The sequence below is a fragment of the Humulus lupulus genome, chromosome X, assembly GCF_963169125.1.
Source record: "Humulus lupulus chromosome X, drHumLupu1.1, whole genome shotgun sequence".
NCBI lineage: Eukaryota > Viridiplantae > Streptophyta > Magnoliopsida > Rosales > Cannabaceae > Humulus > Humulus lupulus.
This window is the reverse complement of record NC_084802.1, coordinates 206,503,925-206,520,282: the sequence shown is the minus strand read 5'-3', so window position 1 is coordinate 206,520,282 and position 16,358 is coordinate 206,503,925. Positions and strand designations below refer to the sequence as shown.

General features: G+C 36.7%; 1 protein-coding gene across 1 annotated transcript; it reads right to left on the bottom strand.

Annotated features, from left to right (window-relative positions):
- Positions 1-8,752: 8,752 nt before the first annotated feature.
- On the bottom strand, positions 8,753-12,163 carry LOC133805039 (pentatricopeptide repeat-containing protein At4g31850, chloroplastic-like). Its single transcript, XM_062243144.1, has 2 exons — positions 11,886-12,163; positions 8,753-11,094 (listed from the first exon to the last, which is right to left on the bottom strand). Exon 2 carries the CDS (start codon positions 11,078-11,080, stop codon positions 9,026-9,028), a length of 2,055 nt encoding a protein of 684 aa, XP_062099128.1. The 5' UTR covers positions 11,081-11,094; positions 11,886-12,163; the 3' UTR covers positions 8,753-9,025.
- Positions 12,164-16,358: the final 4,195 nt, after the last annotated feature.

Genomic DNA, 16,358 nt, shown 5'->3' with positions numbered 1-16,358 from the left:
AAGCCATTTGTAACAGAGTGAGTACTTTGAAGAAAAGAAATGAAAGGAATGGGAGGACTATACCATTGAGAATCTACTTACCAAAAACTTATGTGCAAGTTCTTAGATTTCCTAACCAAAATAAAGAATAAGGTTAGAAGGCTGAGTAGAAGACTATGAAAACTTAAATAAAATAATACCAATGAACTAGAGTGTGGAAATACCTTGAAGACTTGTATGATCAATCTAATCCTTGAACCGAAATGCTATAAAATCTTACTTCCCAAGTGTTTGATAAGCTTATGATGATCAAGATTATGATTCCCAACCCAAGTGTTTACACTCTCACACTCACCTAGCAACTTGCAGCCTCTGAACTTAGAGTAATAGATGAATAATGGCTGGGTACTAGGTCCTATTTATAGAGTTTAGGAATGAAAAGATCTCATTTAACTTGAATAAAAATAATGGCTTTTTAAGTGAAAATAATTTGAATTATCGTTCAGCAGAGGCTGAAGACTCGTTAAGAAAGGTGCTGGACTTATCAAGAGGTTGAAGGTTTGAATGGGAAATGATTTCGAAAACTTTCAAATTATGCTGAGAGGGGCGATATATCGCCCCCTGTAGGCGATATATTGCCTGGGCCAGTATGCCCGAGGCAATCGTGCATCGTTTCGTGTTTTTCATATCTTCGTACTACGATATATCGCCCCTATAGCTGCGATATATCGGCATACGCTGATTATTTAAACACGAAATTACACATTTTTAGCTTAATTTGAATTGAGTAAACATCCTTGACTAAGCCCTTTAACGTTTTCAAAGCTGCTGACTGACCTTAGAGTATTCAAATTTTAACCTTAATAGATTTAATCCTCAAAATACTTAATCATTAATAAACCCATTCATAACATGTGCTATAATCCTATTGGTTCTTATTTAAACCTTATAGTATACCAAATATTATCCTCAATATCAGTCATATTAATCAAACCTTAGGTTAAAATTAATATTCTTAAACTATAGGTTAAACCTATAAAATCTACAAGTACCACTATGAGTGTCCAAATAAATCCCGGTCTGAACCAAACATCCACAGTCATAAAGATAATACTATTATTACTATTATACTACTATCTAACTAGCTAAGTAAAGTTCTTGGACTCTACATGTTGCCCCCCAGCATCGCGTCCTTCAGGGTAGTCGCCCCTAAGCGATGGGCTTCTGCCCCCTCCTCTTCATTCGTTTCTCCGATCGGCATTACCCCTGCCTGATTCGGCTTCATTATAATCGGGATCGTCCTTAAACCTCGAGTGGTCATGACGGGATCGACCGTTCCCTCTATTGCCCTCCCGAGCTGATACCTCCTAAGCGTTAGAGGGTGGCCTGCGCTGGTCGGTAGGTCCCCGTGCATTATCATGCCGTGGGGGGCCTCGGACCGCAGATCCAGACTCTGAGTTCCTTCTGTTACCAGAAGGACGTTGTCCTCTGCTCAGGGGATTTGGTTCATCGCCTCTATGGCGTCTAGGACTACGGGGCTGCTGCCCGGCCCTATTCTGCCTTGTCTGCAGGGGATTTCCACGACCAGTCTATGAAACAGGCTGTGCTTTAGTATCCCTCGGTGGGAGATCTTCCTGAGGCACAATGGGCTGCTCGGGCCTTTGTGGGCTCAAGGGTTGGATAGGCGGGCTAGGATTGGGACCCCTTTGGGGTGGCCCATCCGTGAGTTGATCAGGCTGCGAGGCAGGTGCTACCTGATTCCTAGCCAACTGTAGGGCTGCTTCGAGGGCTGACATGTCCTCCCTCTGTCGGCGGTCCATTTCCGCCTCTCTCTCACTCAGCTCCAGGCGTTGTCGCTCAATTTCTTGTTGCTGTCATGCCATGATTTCGGCAGCACTTTCCTGGCTTGCCCTTAGGTTGGCCAGTTCCTCATGTAATGCCCCTAGGGTATTCTTCAGCGTCGCATCGTCCATTTCTTCCTCATCAAAATCCAAGTGTGGCTCATCCTCAGCCACGTTTGCAGGAGGAGGAGGAGGAGGAGGAGGGTGAGATGACGCAGCCCCGGGCGCCTGTCCAGTTTTCTTGGTAGTTTTCACCATTGATATTTCAACGATAATCTATCAAGCTCTCAATGAAAGCACCAGAATGTTGACCCAGATTTTGGCCAACTGACACGGAGTCAGAAATACGCTTGACGTGAATGAATATGTTGAAATGAGTGTGATGACGAAAATAATAAGAACACCAGATTTTATAGTGGTTCGACCCCAAGATCTGGTAATAACCTACGTCCACTTGAATTGTTATTAAAATGAGATTCAAAGGAGTGATCAAAGAACTAGGGTTCAATGAGTTTCACTAACCTCTGAAGAAGAAAAATACAATTATTCTCGTGTAATTTCTCTCTACTCTCAAAAGATCTTTTTTTGCTCAAAAGGAAAAGGATCGGATCCTCTTCCCTGAGCCATCTTCTTCTTTTTATAAGCTCAGGGAAGATTTACATTGATTTGTTACAGATATTCTTTCCTAAATAATCTGATACTCAGGAAATCATGGGAGATAATTTCGGATTCCATCATAACTGCCTAAGATCTCCTCCGAGTATAATGTGCGTACGACCAGGCTGGTCGTATGAAGAAACCGATCGCATGACACTGGGTGTTTTCCTGGTTGATAGTCGAACACAGATTCTGCCAGGCGTCAGTCACGTATAATTAATGCTTGCAATGTCATTAACTTCTGATTTTTGGGATAACACATGGTATATCAACAGGCAGGAAAAATAATAAAGTTTCAAATAAGCTCAAAATAAGTGTCAAACAAAAAGAATCAAATTAGGCTCAAAATTGGGTAACTAGGGATTTAATAAATCAAGGTTGGCTTGAAAGACTCAAACGTTCCAAAGAATTTCCTAAATCATTTTCCTAAGTATGCATCATCTATGTGCTTTTCGACCAGAGCTCAGCGTTATTGCCATCCTTGACTCATAAGTCAATGCTTTTCTCGATTAGATAATGCAAACATGTTTTCATTATATAACAAATATCCAGATACAAAGCATTCAACATGCTTAATCAAATAATCACAGGCATAATCATAATCATGCACCTTAACAGGGGCTCAAGCCCTAATCAAGTTTATATTCAACATTCGAGCCAAGCCCTAATTGTGTACATCGTGTAATGGGTGCAATTTTCTTACCTCAGGTCCGAGTGTAATGCAAGATAAGAACGACCCTTGAGCAAGATCTTGATTCTGAGCCCCTAGTGGTAACCTAGTCATAACCAAATATAGAATCCCATCAATAACGAGCGAATAAAGGCTTCCAGACTAAGTCCTAGCCTATGTGACGTCGAATTCTACTAAACTGGGTAGTAGGATCGATCCCGAGCCCTTAGGTTTGAATTCCCGTTGCTAAAAACCTAAGGTGGCCAAAGTTGCCTAGGCGAGTCGCGGCGCGCCTCCCAGAACAGAAAGCCCCCCTATCTGAAATCAAGATACGAGCCGCGACTTGTCCCTGATAGTCGAGGCGCGCCTTCGTAACAGAAACCCCTCCTAGGCCTTAGGTTCACACGGGTCGCAGGGCCCCAAGAACAGGGTTGCGGCGTGACCCTACGAACCCAAAATTCCCTTGTTTTCCTTAGCCAAAAACTCACCAAAATCCTTTTCAAACAAATCCCAAAATCACGCTTAAATCCCATAACCACATTAACACTAATCCAGCAACAAAACCAAGCTTAAACACACTTAAAACAAAACCAAAAACTCAAATTCAAAACCTTGAACTTTCAAGCTCAAGAACAATAAAACCAAAGTAGAATACAATTAAAAACAGAGTTTACGACCTTATCTCAGCTGTGAATTTAATCCCCTTAGCTGCGGCTAATCAATCCTAAACCTCGAGCTTTCAATTCCCAAGCCTTAGCTTCTGTGCTTCTCTAATTTCCTCAAAAATCAAATCAAGATAGAGAGAGAGAGGTATAAAAATTAACAGAGAGAAATGGAGAGAGCTATAAGTGTGATGTTCTATTTCTTGCTGCTGAAGGAATTAGTGACCTAAGTCACTACTTTTTTTTTGCCTAAAAGACCCAAATACCCCTAAGGCCAAATCTCTCTCTCAAAGCCCCTCAAGGGCAGTGTTTTCATTTTTCACATACCCCGTTAATCATAATTAATGCCTTATAATTCCTGTTACTTCCAATATTCTCAATTAATTACCAAATAATTTCTCATTACCCGATCAATCTTGATAATGCACTAAGTTACCAAATTATTCCTATGCTCACCCCGAGCCCGACATCTGACCCCGTTATTGCCTCATGCCGAGTAACCCAAATAAACCCACATAATAATGTGGTCTCTCACATATAAACATACCAAAATTACTAAAATGCACTTATAATAAGAAACGACCCACATGCATGCCGATTCAGTCATATAATAATATAACTCACATACTTCATATAATCATGCATTAAAATCACATAATAATGCATTAAATCAGTTATTACCCTCTTGACCCCCTAATCAAGACACTAAGCCTTATTAGGTAATTTGAGACATTACAGTTATACCTATGCTTAGAATATTTTATTAAACATGTTGATTGCATTGTGCATACCTGTGTTAAGTAATGATTGTTTATCTATTATATTTGATTGAAAAGCTCGGCTTATAAGTCTAGGGTTATCTCTTATATCTGATTGAAAAGCTTGACTTATAAGTAGAGGGTTATCTGTTATATATGATTGAAAAGCTCGGCTTATAAGTCCAGGGTTATCTCTTATAGCTGATTGAAACGCTCGGCTTATAAGTCGAGGGTTATCTGTTATATGTGCTTATAAGTCGAGTGTTATCTGTTACATCTGATTGAAAAGCTCAGCTTATAAGTTGAGGGTTATTTGTTATATTTGATTGGAAAGCTCGACTTATAAGTAGAGTTTATCTATTATATCTGATTGAAAAGCTCGGCTTACAAGTCGAGGGTTTTATCTGTTATATATGATTGAAAAGCTCAGCTTATCAGTCGAGGGCGAAAAATAGCGTGCTGAACGCAGGTCGATGTGGTTAAGCTAACCCAGAAGCGTGATATACACTTGAACGACCCTATGATCGTCTGGAAAATAAAGTACAAGATGCACTGGGCTAGCCTTAAGGCTAGTTCGATGAAAATAGGGCAATGGGCCCCAATGTGACTCTATAGTCGCTTATGTAGATTAAATACATGCATGATTATGGTTATTACTGTTAGGCATGTTAATTATGATTATGTAATCTGTTGATTAACTGCTTATGAGCATGATTATGTTTTCTTGCTGAGCCTCGGCTCACAAGTGCTATTGGTGCAGGTAAAGGAAATGAAAAGTTGGACCAGCCATGAGTTGGAGAGCTTCAGGGGCGGAGTGTACATATGTAGCTTGCTCGACCGCCACGACCGATGGTGTTATCTCGAAAATCAGAAGTAAATGACATGGCAAGCATTAATCACACGTGGCTGACACCTAGAAGAATCTGTGTTCGACTATCGACCAGGATAACATCTCGTGTCATACGATCAGTTTCTTCATACGACCATCCTGGTTGTACGCACATTATACGCGGAGAAGATCTTAAGCAGTTATGATAGAATCCGAAATTATCTCCCGCAATTTCCTGAATATCCGATTGTTTAGGAAATAATATCTGTAACAAATCAATGTAAACTTTCCCTGAGCTTATAAATAGAAGAGGAGGGCTCAGGGAAAGGGATTCGATCCTTTGTATCTTAAGCTTTGAGATTAGAGAGAAACACACTAGAATATTTGTATTTTTCTTCAGATGTTAGTAAAACTCATTGAACCCTAGTTCTTTGATCACTCCTTTGAATCTCATTCTAATAACAATCTAAGTGGACGTAGGTCATTACCAGATCCTGGGGCCGAACCACTATAAAATATCGTGTTCTTATTATTTTCGTCATCACGTTCTTTTCAACGCATTCATCCACGTCAAGCGTATTTTGACTTCGTGTCAGTTGCCCAAAATAAGGGTCAACAGATGGTATTTGTTGGAACTAGGGTTGGACCCTGATTTTTCCATTCAGGCCGACCTTTGTATTCAGTATGGATCAGTAACAGTTATAAACTCTTTTTGGGATCATGTATAAAAACTTAAACCTTTTTTAATGAAACGATTACTGTTTGACCAAAAATTTTAGTAGCTAAACCTGGGTTTAGTTTCAATTACATGTTTTAAGTCAAAATAATTTGTTTAGCGAGTTAAGCACTAATTTAATTATACAGTGTAATGGTCCTGAATTAGTAGGATGTTACACTTTCTATCCAAAAAAAAATATTATACCCAAAGGGCATGTAGAATATTACGATCACATGAAATAGAAATGCATCTGAAAAATTAGATAATTAAGCTTAAATAAAGTAAAACGCACACTGGAAGTCTGGAAGTCCAAAAATTTGAACCCAATTAAGTCCCACCCATAAAGCATGAGTTTTTATTTGGATGATAAATGAAATATATGAAAATCAAATAAGATATATAAATTACATAGATATGCATTCACTAAAAAACAACATTTTAGTGTAACTATTTTAACATTATTCTAACCGAAGGGAAGTTGTATGGGTTTGCTAAAGAAATTGTTAATTGATAGTAATAATAATAGTAATAAAACAATAATAATAAAAGAATGTATCTTTTTAACTTTTAATATTAATAAAGAAAAATAAAGAAAAATTCTAGTTTGACTCTGATTTTTTTCAAAATACGTGACTATGTTTTGTTAAATAAAAATTCAGATTTTATGTTTTGTTAAATGAAAATTTAGACTCTGTGTTTTACAAAATGCTAAAATGGATCAAAATAGTTTCTTAGACTAGATTTCGATCAACATATTTCTAAATATAATATTTCCTTCTCAACTCCTCAATCGCCTTATCTGTTTTCTCTTAACTCATCGCATCGCCAACAACGCAAGAATTGATCTTGTAATTAAAAATATTTTACTCTGTTTTGCTTAAATACCCACTTATACCCTTCTGTTTTTAAAAACACCAAAATATACCCTTGTATTTTATTTAAAATACCTATCTACATCCCTGTGTTTTGTTTTAATTCTTATTTGTACTTGTTGACTCACGAATTGACCAATTATACTAAGTCAAATAAATGATATAAAGTAATAACTGAGCTTAAGGATAATAAACGACACACAGATTTATAGTGGTTCTACTCCGTTGGTAGATAATAACCTATGTCCACTTAATACTCTTATTTATGTAAAACTTTCAAAACATACGATCAGATGACCAGAGTCGACTGAGTTTCGCAATGAATCGTTGAGTCCTCTATTTATAGACTCAAGAATATACACAGATGAGTCATAGACCTTGGGTAACTTGTGCAACAAGTAATAATGAAACAATATATAAATAATATACTTTATATTTGAAATACCACATATCCCATAAATATCTACACATTTAACTAATGTTGAGCTTTTGTCATGCTCCATCAAGTAGACCTAGTGGTGGCATTTAATTCACTCATTTGTAGCTACTCTGTATAACTTTTGAACTCGTTAGGAACATCAAATCCCTCTTCTCTATCTGGTCGTGGGTTGATTAGACTTCTATTAATGAATGTCGCGTGCTTTCCACGTGTCTCATTTCTATGTCACGTCATCATGCCAAGTTTTAGGGAAACAATACCCATATGTTTTCAATAATAATTTTATCAAATATATATTGTATAAAAAAAATACTAACCTAATATAGTGAATACATTATAAACATAAATAAAAAGGTAAAATATTTATATATATTAAATTATGTTAGCATACAACAATTAGCATAAATAACGCTGGTACAAGGTTTTGTTCCTTTGTTATGGGAGGAGCAAGGAGTAGGAATGCTAAGTCATGGATCGATTTGCTATATTTGAACTTTAGACTCCCTCCTCAAGCTAATGTTGATAGTCTTGGGTGGCATGAAGCATGCTTCCTCTCCTTGCCTAAATGAAGCATCCACTCTTTGGCACCTAAAGTCAATCTTGTCATCATTGTGGCGGGATAATCGACTCATGGAGCAACACTTGTTGATTCGAGAGATGATCCCAAAGTTATGAAGGACGAACCCGACTGGCCCGTTGTGTGGACACCATCCCAAGGTTAAGAGATTAGGGTATAGGCGAGCAGGAATCCACTAAGCTTGGGGATTAGGGTATAGGCCACACAAGTTGGCCGGGCCAGCCACGAGGGCACCATCCCAAGGTCAAGAGATTAGGGTATACGCCACACAAGTTGGTCGGACCAACCACGAGGTCGCTACCCTGGGAACTTGGGTCGTGCCAGTTTGCACCACCTTGGCCCTTACTATTGGGGCTTGGGAAAACACCCCTAACAAATAATATATCATAAAATAGTAATAACAAACATGTCATTTTACTAAAATTTATCAAATATATGTCAAACTGTACTACTCGGCCTTACTATTGGTTCTGGGTAAAACACCCTCAACAAATAATATATCTTAAAATGTTAATAGCAACAAAAAATTTACATGGGTCTAATCTAATATCACATCAGTACTTAATAGAGTGATACCGACGTGCACACCTTGTATTTTTATCACCAATTTTTTTGCTGTAGTCTATAAAAACAACTGTTTTGAAAGATTTCATATTAACGCTGCCAAATTCCTTAATAATAATAATAACAATGGTCAATTCTTTTTCAAGTGGCTACTCTCACGTGCATTTAGAGGTAGAACATTAATACTGAAGAAGACAAGTGAACTGATACTGATAGCATTAGAAACTACTGCAGCTGTTTACATTACAGGGAAGAAACTCTTCGTGCCAAAGGTAAAAATAAATCTACCTCTCAAGAATATTCAAGAGCACTGCTAGATGAAGATCAAATAAATAAATAACTTGAAGGAAATCAGTCAAATATGCAGGGAGCAAGATGACAAATCATGACTTTGGGTAGCTCTAAAAAGCATTGAGATTCAATTTTTATGGTGGTTGTGTTGGGCTATCTAAATACAAATTAGCAACCAGCAGGAAGGTGTGTAAATGTTTTCTCATTTGGGTCGCAACCATCTACTATCATTTTCTCGTAAACTGCATAAGCATGGTCTGCATTCCCTGCTAAGGTGTAGGCTTGAATAAGAGCATTGTACGTGAAAACATCAGGTTCAAAACCCTTACGTTGTAGTTCTTCATACATACTCACTGCTTGCTCCACCATTCCCTCGATCCCAAAACAGTGTATTAGATTGTTGTATGTGCTAAGATCAGGAAAAATTCCTCTGCTCCACATTTCAGAATAGAGAGATAGAGCTTCTTCTACCCTCCGTGATCTTCCAAGTGCGTAAATCAAATGGTTATAGCAAATTGCATCAGGACTAAGGCCAGCTTGCTTTAGTTCTTCAAAGTAATACAGAGCATCATCAATTTTTCCTAAATGGCATAAAGGTTCTAGCAGAGACGTGTAAGTCTTCATATCTGGTCTTATTCCTTCTTTAACCATTCTTTTAAACAACTGAAGGGCAGTTTCCACATCTCTTGTTTTCCCAAACCCATTTATAAGAATATTGAAAATCACAGTGTTAGATTTGCATCCATAATCTACCATCTCCTCGAACAAAAGCATTGCTTCTTCATGTCTACCTGACCTAAAAAGTCCATCAATGAGCGGGCCGTATGTATAAGTACAGGGGGAAAAATCACGACCTACGTGATCATAGTATACATCGATAGCCTTATCCACACTATTTGATTTCACTAAACCAGAAATGACTATATTATATGTGATTGTGTTAGGCATGACACCTCGGGATTCCATATTACTGAAAAGTTTTAGAGCCTCATCCAATCTACTTGCTCCTAATAGTCCCCCAATCAAGGTGTTGTAAGTACAGTGATCTGGTGAGATCCCTTTCTCCTTCATGACACCCAGAATATCAAATGCTTCGTCAACATTGCCAGCTTTGCATAAAGCACCAATAAGAATGTTGAACGTAACTACATCATGAGCATAACCATCAGCTTTCATTTCATCCCAAATTTCTTTAAAAGTTTCCAAGTCTCCACAATCACTTAACTTGTTTAAAAAAGTAATGCAAGTTACACGATTAGGTTTGTGACTACTGGTAGCTTTCATCTTTACAAACAGCGCCTTTGCATTATCAAGTTTACCTGCATTACAGAGAGCATCAATGAGAACAGTATAAGTGATAACATCTGGCTCGCATCCCTCTTCGTCCATTCTCTTGAATACATCATAAGCCTCATCAATTTTCCCAACCCTTCCAAGAACTCGAATGCATATGGTATATATATGAAGATCAGGCCTCAATCCCAATTCCCCTATCTCTTTGAACAAACTCATTACAGTCTGAGTATCACGGCGCTTTCCAAATGCTACCATAAGTGCTGCATAAGTCTTCAAGGCTGGCTTCATCCCTTCCATGACCATTATGTTATAAACCTCCAAAGCCTCCCTACAAAACTCTGACTGGACAAGAAAATAGATCAACTTATTATATGAATACTCATTCAGAATGAATCCAGCCTTTTTCATCTTCTCAAGCGCAGTTGGTGCTTGCTGAAGTCCACCCCTTATATAAAGACCTTTAAAAATAGCAAGATAAGTGTTCAAACTTCGGTTAACCTTTTTCTTTTGCATGAAATCAAAAACAGCAGCCATATCCTCCACCCTCTTATGAGTCATCAAGACTTCAAGCATGTAATTGCACGTTTCAGTGGTGTGAACAACATAAGGAAACCCAGCAATAACCTTAAAATAAAAAAAAGCAGAATTTGGGTCCTTGGTAGACTTAAGAGCCCTTATAACCTCTTCCGGAGATTTCACAACTTTATTCTTCTCGTTGGTCAGTTCCTCCCCTTCCATTGAGAGTTTTATAACAAACCCACATAAACCCATTCGTTTTCTCCTCAAGGTCGACCTGTTTCCCAAGTACCCATATGTGCAAACCTTTAAGTTTCCAAAGTTTCTTGCTTTAGATGTCCCTCTATGACTCGAAGCAGCTACTACAGTCGCCGGAAAAGCACAAGTACAACTGAAATTACTACAATACATACTCAAAGAGCAACCTATTAACAGACCCATCAAAAGAATTAGCAATCATTAAATCAAAACAAAATAAAAGTTAAGGTCATTAGCAATGGTGTCAAGAATTAAAAACGAAGAAAAATGAATTATTGGGACGCAGCATTATAGAGCATGAGCACTGAATTTCAATCTCAAAAGAATATCTCAAACAATTAGCCTCACGTTTTCATTCTCCAATCAAGAGACAGAAATGAGGATCCAAGCATAGGAAGCAAAAACTTGTGTACAAATTAATGAGCATTCTTTTAATTTAAGTTGATCTTGGTTAGAACTTAGAATCGAAAACAGTATCTTTCTAGTATCTAAAATCTTTTAACCGATCAAAATCATTATAATGGCAGAGAATAATAAATTACTAATTCATGAATCAAATATATATATATATAGATACATACAATCTAAAAAAGAAAAAGTTCCATTTGACAAAGGGTCAAAACCATTGCAATGTTGGGAATTTGGGAGCAAAAAGAGAACAATTATTTGAAAATGCCCAGCTCAAGTTGAAAAAGCTCTAATGAAAGATTAATTTTGATATCTAAAAAGATTCACATCAAACCGAGCAAAGATTAACTTTGCTATCCAATCTACTGTCACATATACGTATAATATATATAACATTCTCTGTGAAACAATATTAAAAGTGAAAAAAAAAAATATCAAAGCCTCAGAGCATATTCAAAGATAATAAATTCAAACTTTAAACTCAAGTCTCAGAAATTAAAAAAATTCAAAGGTTTAATCAGCAGGTGAGTAATTAGTAGGAGTGGAATACCTTGTGGCTGGCTGATGGCAGCGAACACAAGAGGGAGACCTTATGGAGGCGGAGTTGGCTGCGACGCCTTTGACAGAGCTGGCGGCGAAGACTCAACGCCAAAAGGCGGCGGCGTGGCTGAGAATGCTGAGTGCCGGAATCGAGTGGACTGGGTCAGACAGTTACTGAAGGCCGGAAGGATTTGGTTATCGCGACTGGAAGTGAGAGAGCAGAGGCAAATGGGAAAGGCGGGGAAGAGATAACGTGGGGAAAATTGTAGAAACTATTAATTTATTTTTACTTTTTTTTAGGGGAATTAAATTATTTTTACTTACAAATTCTAAATTAATAAATGTAAATACAGTTGCTTTTTATTTATTTGTTTTTTAAAATCGCACAAATATCTTTTGTTTTATAAATTATAGATATTTTTATTAAGAGTCTTGTATGTAATATATTGTTTTAGAGAGTTTTACACAAAACACTTGACACACCTAAAATTTTATATTTTTACGGTGTTGATTATTTTTTTTTATAATTATACGATATGTAGTAGACGATATCGAGTTTTATGAAGCTTCATCGAAGGAGCTGAAAGAATCCATGGCTTTGTCTTGTCCAGCGGCAATGATAGCATCGACATCTTTGAGTTTTATGAAGCTTCATCGAAGCAGTTGAAAGCATCCATGGTTTCGTCTTCTCTGGCGGCGGCAACGATGTCATATATTCCAATCGTTGGATTTGTTTTTTGATCATTTCCTTGAACAATGGTCGACGTTGGGATACCCTTCACGGTGCGACGACGACTACTTTTTTCAATCATCAACTTCACCAACCAAGATTAATGCTAGGAAGGCGAAGGTGGCACAAAAGTTGGCGGTGTCGGTGTGTAGCTGTGACAAAGCTTGGGGAGTCAAGGTATGACAGTGCCGAAGGTTAGAAGGAGAGGATTTTAGTAGGTTGCTGGTGGAGTTTTGCTTGGCAATGGCCAATGGGCGAATGGAAGGAGTTGGCACATTGGGAGTTAGATGACTTTGGTAGATATAATATGAGGAGGTGAGGGTGTATTGGTGGCAAAGGGCTAGAAGGTGATGACTTTGGTGGGTATATAAATGGCAGGTGGAGGTGATGAAGATGATGATGTTTGATACTAATAAAGTGAGATATAATTTATGTATTTACTTAGGTATATGTTTATCCATCCTTATTTTTTGTTTTAGATTTTAGCATATTTGTTATTAATTTAATTTCAGTTTTTAAGTATACTTATAATTTTAGTTTATATTTAATATATGTTGGGTTGTTTTTGTGATATTTTTTTAGTTGATTAGATTTATGTATAGTTGTTTTCATGTTATTTTTGTATTATTTTGAATTTATGAATGTTTGTTTTCACATTTGTTTTCAGCTGTTTAGATTTATCTCTATTTTTATTCCAATTTTTTTTATTTCTTATATTTTACATACTTTCTCCACTTATTTTCCTACCAGACTCTCTCTCAACTTATTATCCTACCACTCTCTCTCTCTGTTTGTTTCTTTTATCTAGTCACATGTTATTATTCATTCTTATTATTATATTTTGAATTTTTTTTTTAAAATGTGTTAGTATGCAATAGGTTGACTTCTAGTTGTTCAATTGTAATTTTTTAGTTATTTTTTAATGCAGTGGGTTGATGTCTCTTTGTTGTCCAATTATTGTTTTTTAGTTGTCTTTTATCGTGTTAGTATGTAGTGTGTTGATGTCTAGTGATGGACCCAAAACGGGTATGTTTTAAATATTAATATCGCAAGCGCACGAATCGTTCATATAGAATAGTGATCGTGTAAGCAAGGATGTCGAACCCAAAGGAGTTGTCTAAAATCAAAAAGAAAACTATTTTAAATCAAAATTAATAAATTCTAACCTAGCCCCAAAGATTGATGAGATTTTTGTATAATAAAAATAAAATAAAAGATAATAATAAAGATATTAAAGACAATATATATAACTAAATTCATAATTTTAAACAAGATAGTAAAAAAAAGATTATTAAGATAATAGAATCCACAAAATATAAGTTCAATAATATTTAAAAGTACATTGATTCCCAAATTTTAGTAATAGTAGAAATTAATCAAACCATCACTTATTCAAATTAGATATTCTATTTAAGCACAAGTTTTTATAAAAATATAGGATCTATCTTCACTTTTAAAAATTATAATTTCACAGCATTTAGTGTAAATCAATCTAATGAAATAACAAATAAATCAATGAACATTATTTATAAGACAAAACATAATATTTTTGTTCTAAGCATTGGATGTGTACAATTTAATGACACATCTTACACAAAGATTATTATGTTTTTGCACTAATGAAGAACAAAATGTAAATATGTTCTAACAATCTAAAATTCAAGATATTTAAGATGAAAGAAAATATTTGAAGAAGAAAATCCATAAACTTTATTGCACAAAATGGGAAATCAACATACAAAATAAACACTATCTAGTTACATATTGTTTCATCATCACCTTAATAATCTTAAAAATATTAGAAACTCATAACTAGAATAGAAATTACAAATAAAAAAATTACAAACATAAATAGGAAAATTTGGAGGAAAAACCCCAAAAAATTTCCTCTAAAAACTCATAGAAAAATAACCAAAAAGAAGAAAAAGATGAAGAGTGTTGACGCCGTTTTTCGTCAACTTAAAATGTAGAGCAAATAAACAATAGAAACTATGGCGCAGATGAATAATATAGTAAAACAACAAGAATTTTACGTGGTTCAGCAGTTAACTCTGCCTAGTCCACGAGTCAATTTTATTAAGACTTTGGAAATTTCAGGAAATTCTTCAGAGATGAATTCTCTAGAAATTCTCTCAAGATATCAAAAATTCGTCCCCTCTAAGTGTTCATGATCTATCTATTTATAGAGGGTTCTCAGAGTTCGTTCCCACATATTTCGGGAAGATACTCCTATTCATTAATGGGAATCATGACATTAAATTCTGTAACTCCTATATACAAGGAAATGTCCCCTAAAGACCAAGAGGCATATAACAGACTAGTTAATATCCCTTTAATGTAGGGAAGTTACAATAATAAATATCTTTAAATGCATGGAACGCGTCTCATCAGATGACCCATTACGTCGTTCGAGGTCCGTAATCAGTATCATGTCGAACCAGGTCTTTAGGTAAATTATGAGCTAGCCACCTTACCCCAAGACCAGCTTGGAGCGGGTAAATACCACCAAGGCCGTTACATTCCGAGCTTATACCCATGCCAAGCTCGGGCTACTTGATCTGAAGACACCCGACAACGGATATACTTCGATGCTATGTTTTTCGAGCTTAGAAAGAACTTCGAGGTTACATATCTTCGAGGTTGCCACCTTGCTTCGAGGGTTTGGCACCTGGATCACGAACATACACTTTAGATATCACGAGCTCACACCTGACGAATCCAGCTTTCGAGGTCACAATCTCAGGTCTCGAAATCTAGGTGTAACATTTTTCCCCCTCAAAAGTATTAGTTCGAATCCTATGAGAAGGAAACTTTTGAACTACTCTTATTGGAAATTGTACCATAAAAAACACTCGAGTGTGGACACGCGTCAAACGGGTATTAATCACTCAAAGTACTTGAGTACCTTGGAAACCTGCCCACGTCTATCTGCCTGCCATTCTTTATGGTACTATCAACTCACAGGTCCCTGCCAGTTTGATCTGATACGGAATCTGGCCAGTGGCCCAGATTAATCCGGCCTTTTATACTCCCATGGGTTTATAAATAGGACTCTATTCGTCGTCCCCATTTTATCTTCACGTTCAAGCCTTTGTAGAGAGAAAAGAAGAAAAAACCAGAGAATATTGCCTAGTTCTTGCATGTTCTCCAAGCCACGAAAAACAGAGCAACGTCCACCTCTTCAACTCCGTGAGATCGTTCTTGAAACCACTTATTCATTCATCGATCTCTCTCTTTCTTCGATCGCAGTGTGTAAGTTTCTGTTCATAACTTTGTATGCTTGTATATTTGGCATGCATGTTTATATTATTGCACTGTTAGTTTCCTTGCTACTTTTGCAAATTAGAATGCCTTAGTACATACTAGTCTTAAGGTCTGATATCATGGGTTCCAAACCCAGCTCATGCGTAGGAGACCCAGATATGGTTCTTTTACTGAATTTTTTGAATTTTGAATGGCATATCTTGTACATCAAGATATCGGGTATAAAATTATGGTTTTGTAAAATGCACGTTTCCCAAAAATTCCACTCTTTGGGTAACCGCCAACTTTTTCCCTGAAATATCGGGATCTTCAAAAATAAATCCACCTTCCTTTCTTTCGAGGGAATACACGTTCCGAGACTGGCCTCGTCATTTGGATCGAGCTTTCCTTGTAGCCTCGATCATTCAAGCTTAGGTCTTCTATTTATCTCATTAGTTCCTGCTCGCTTAGCCTTCACCCTTTTGCTTTCTTGTTAGATGTCATAGAACT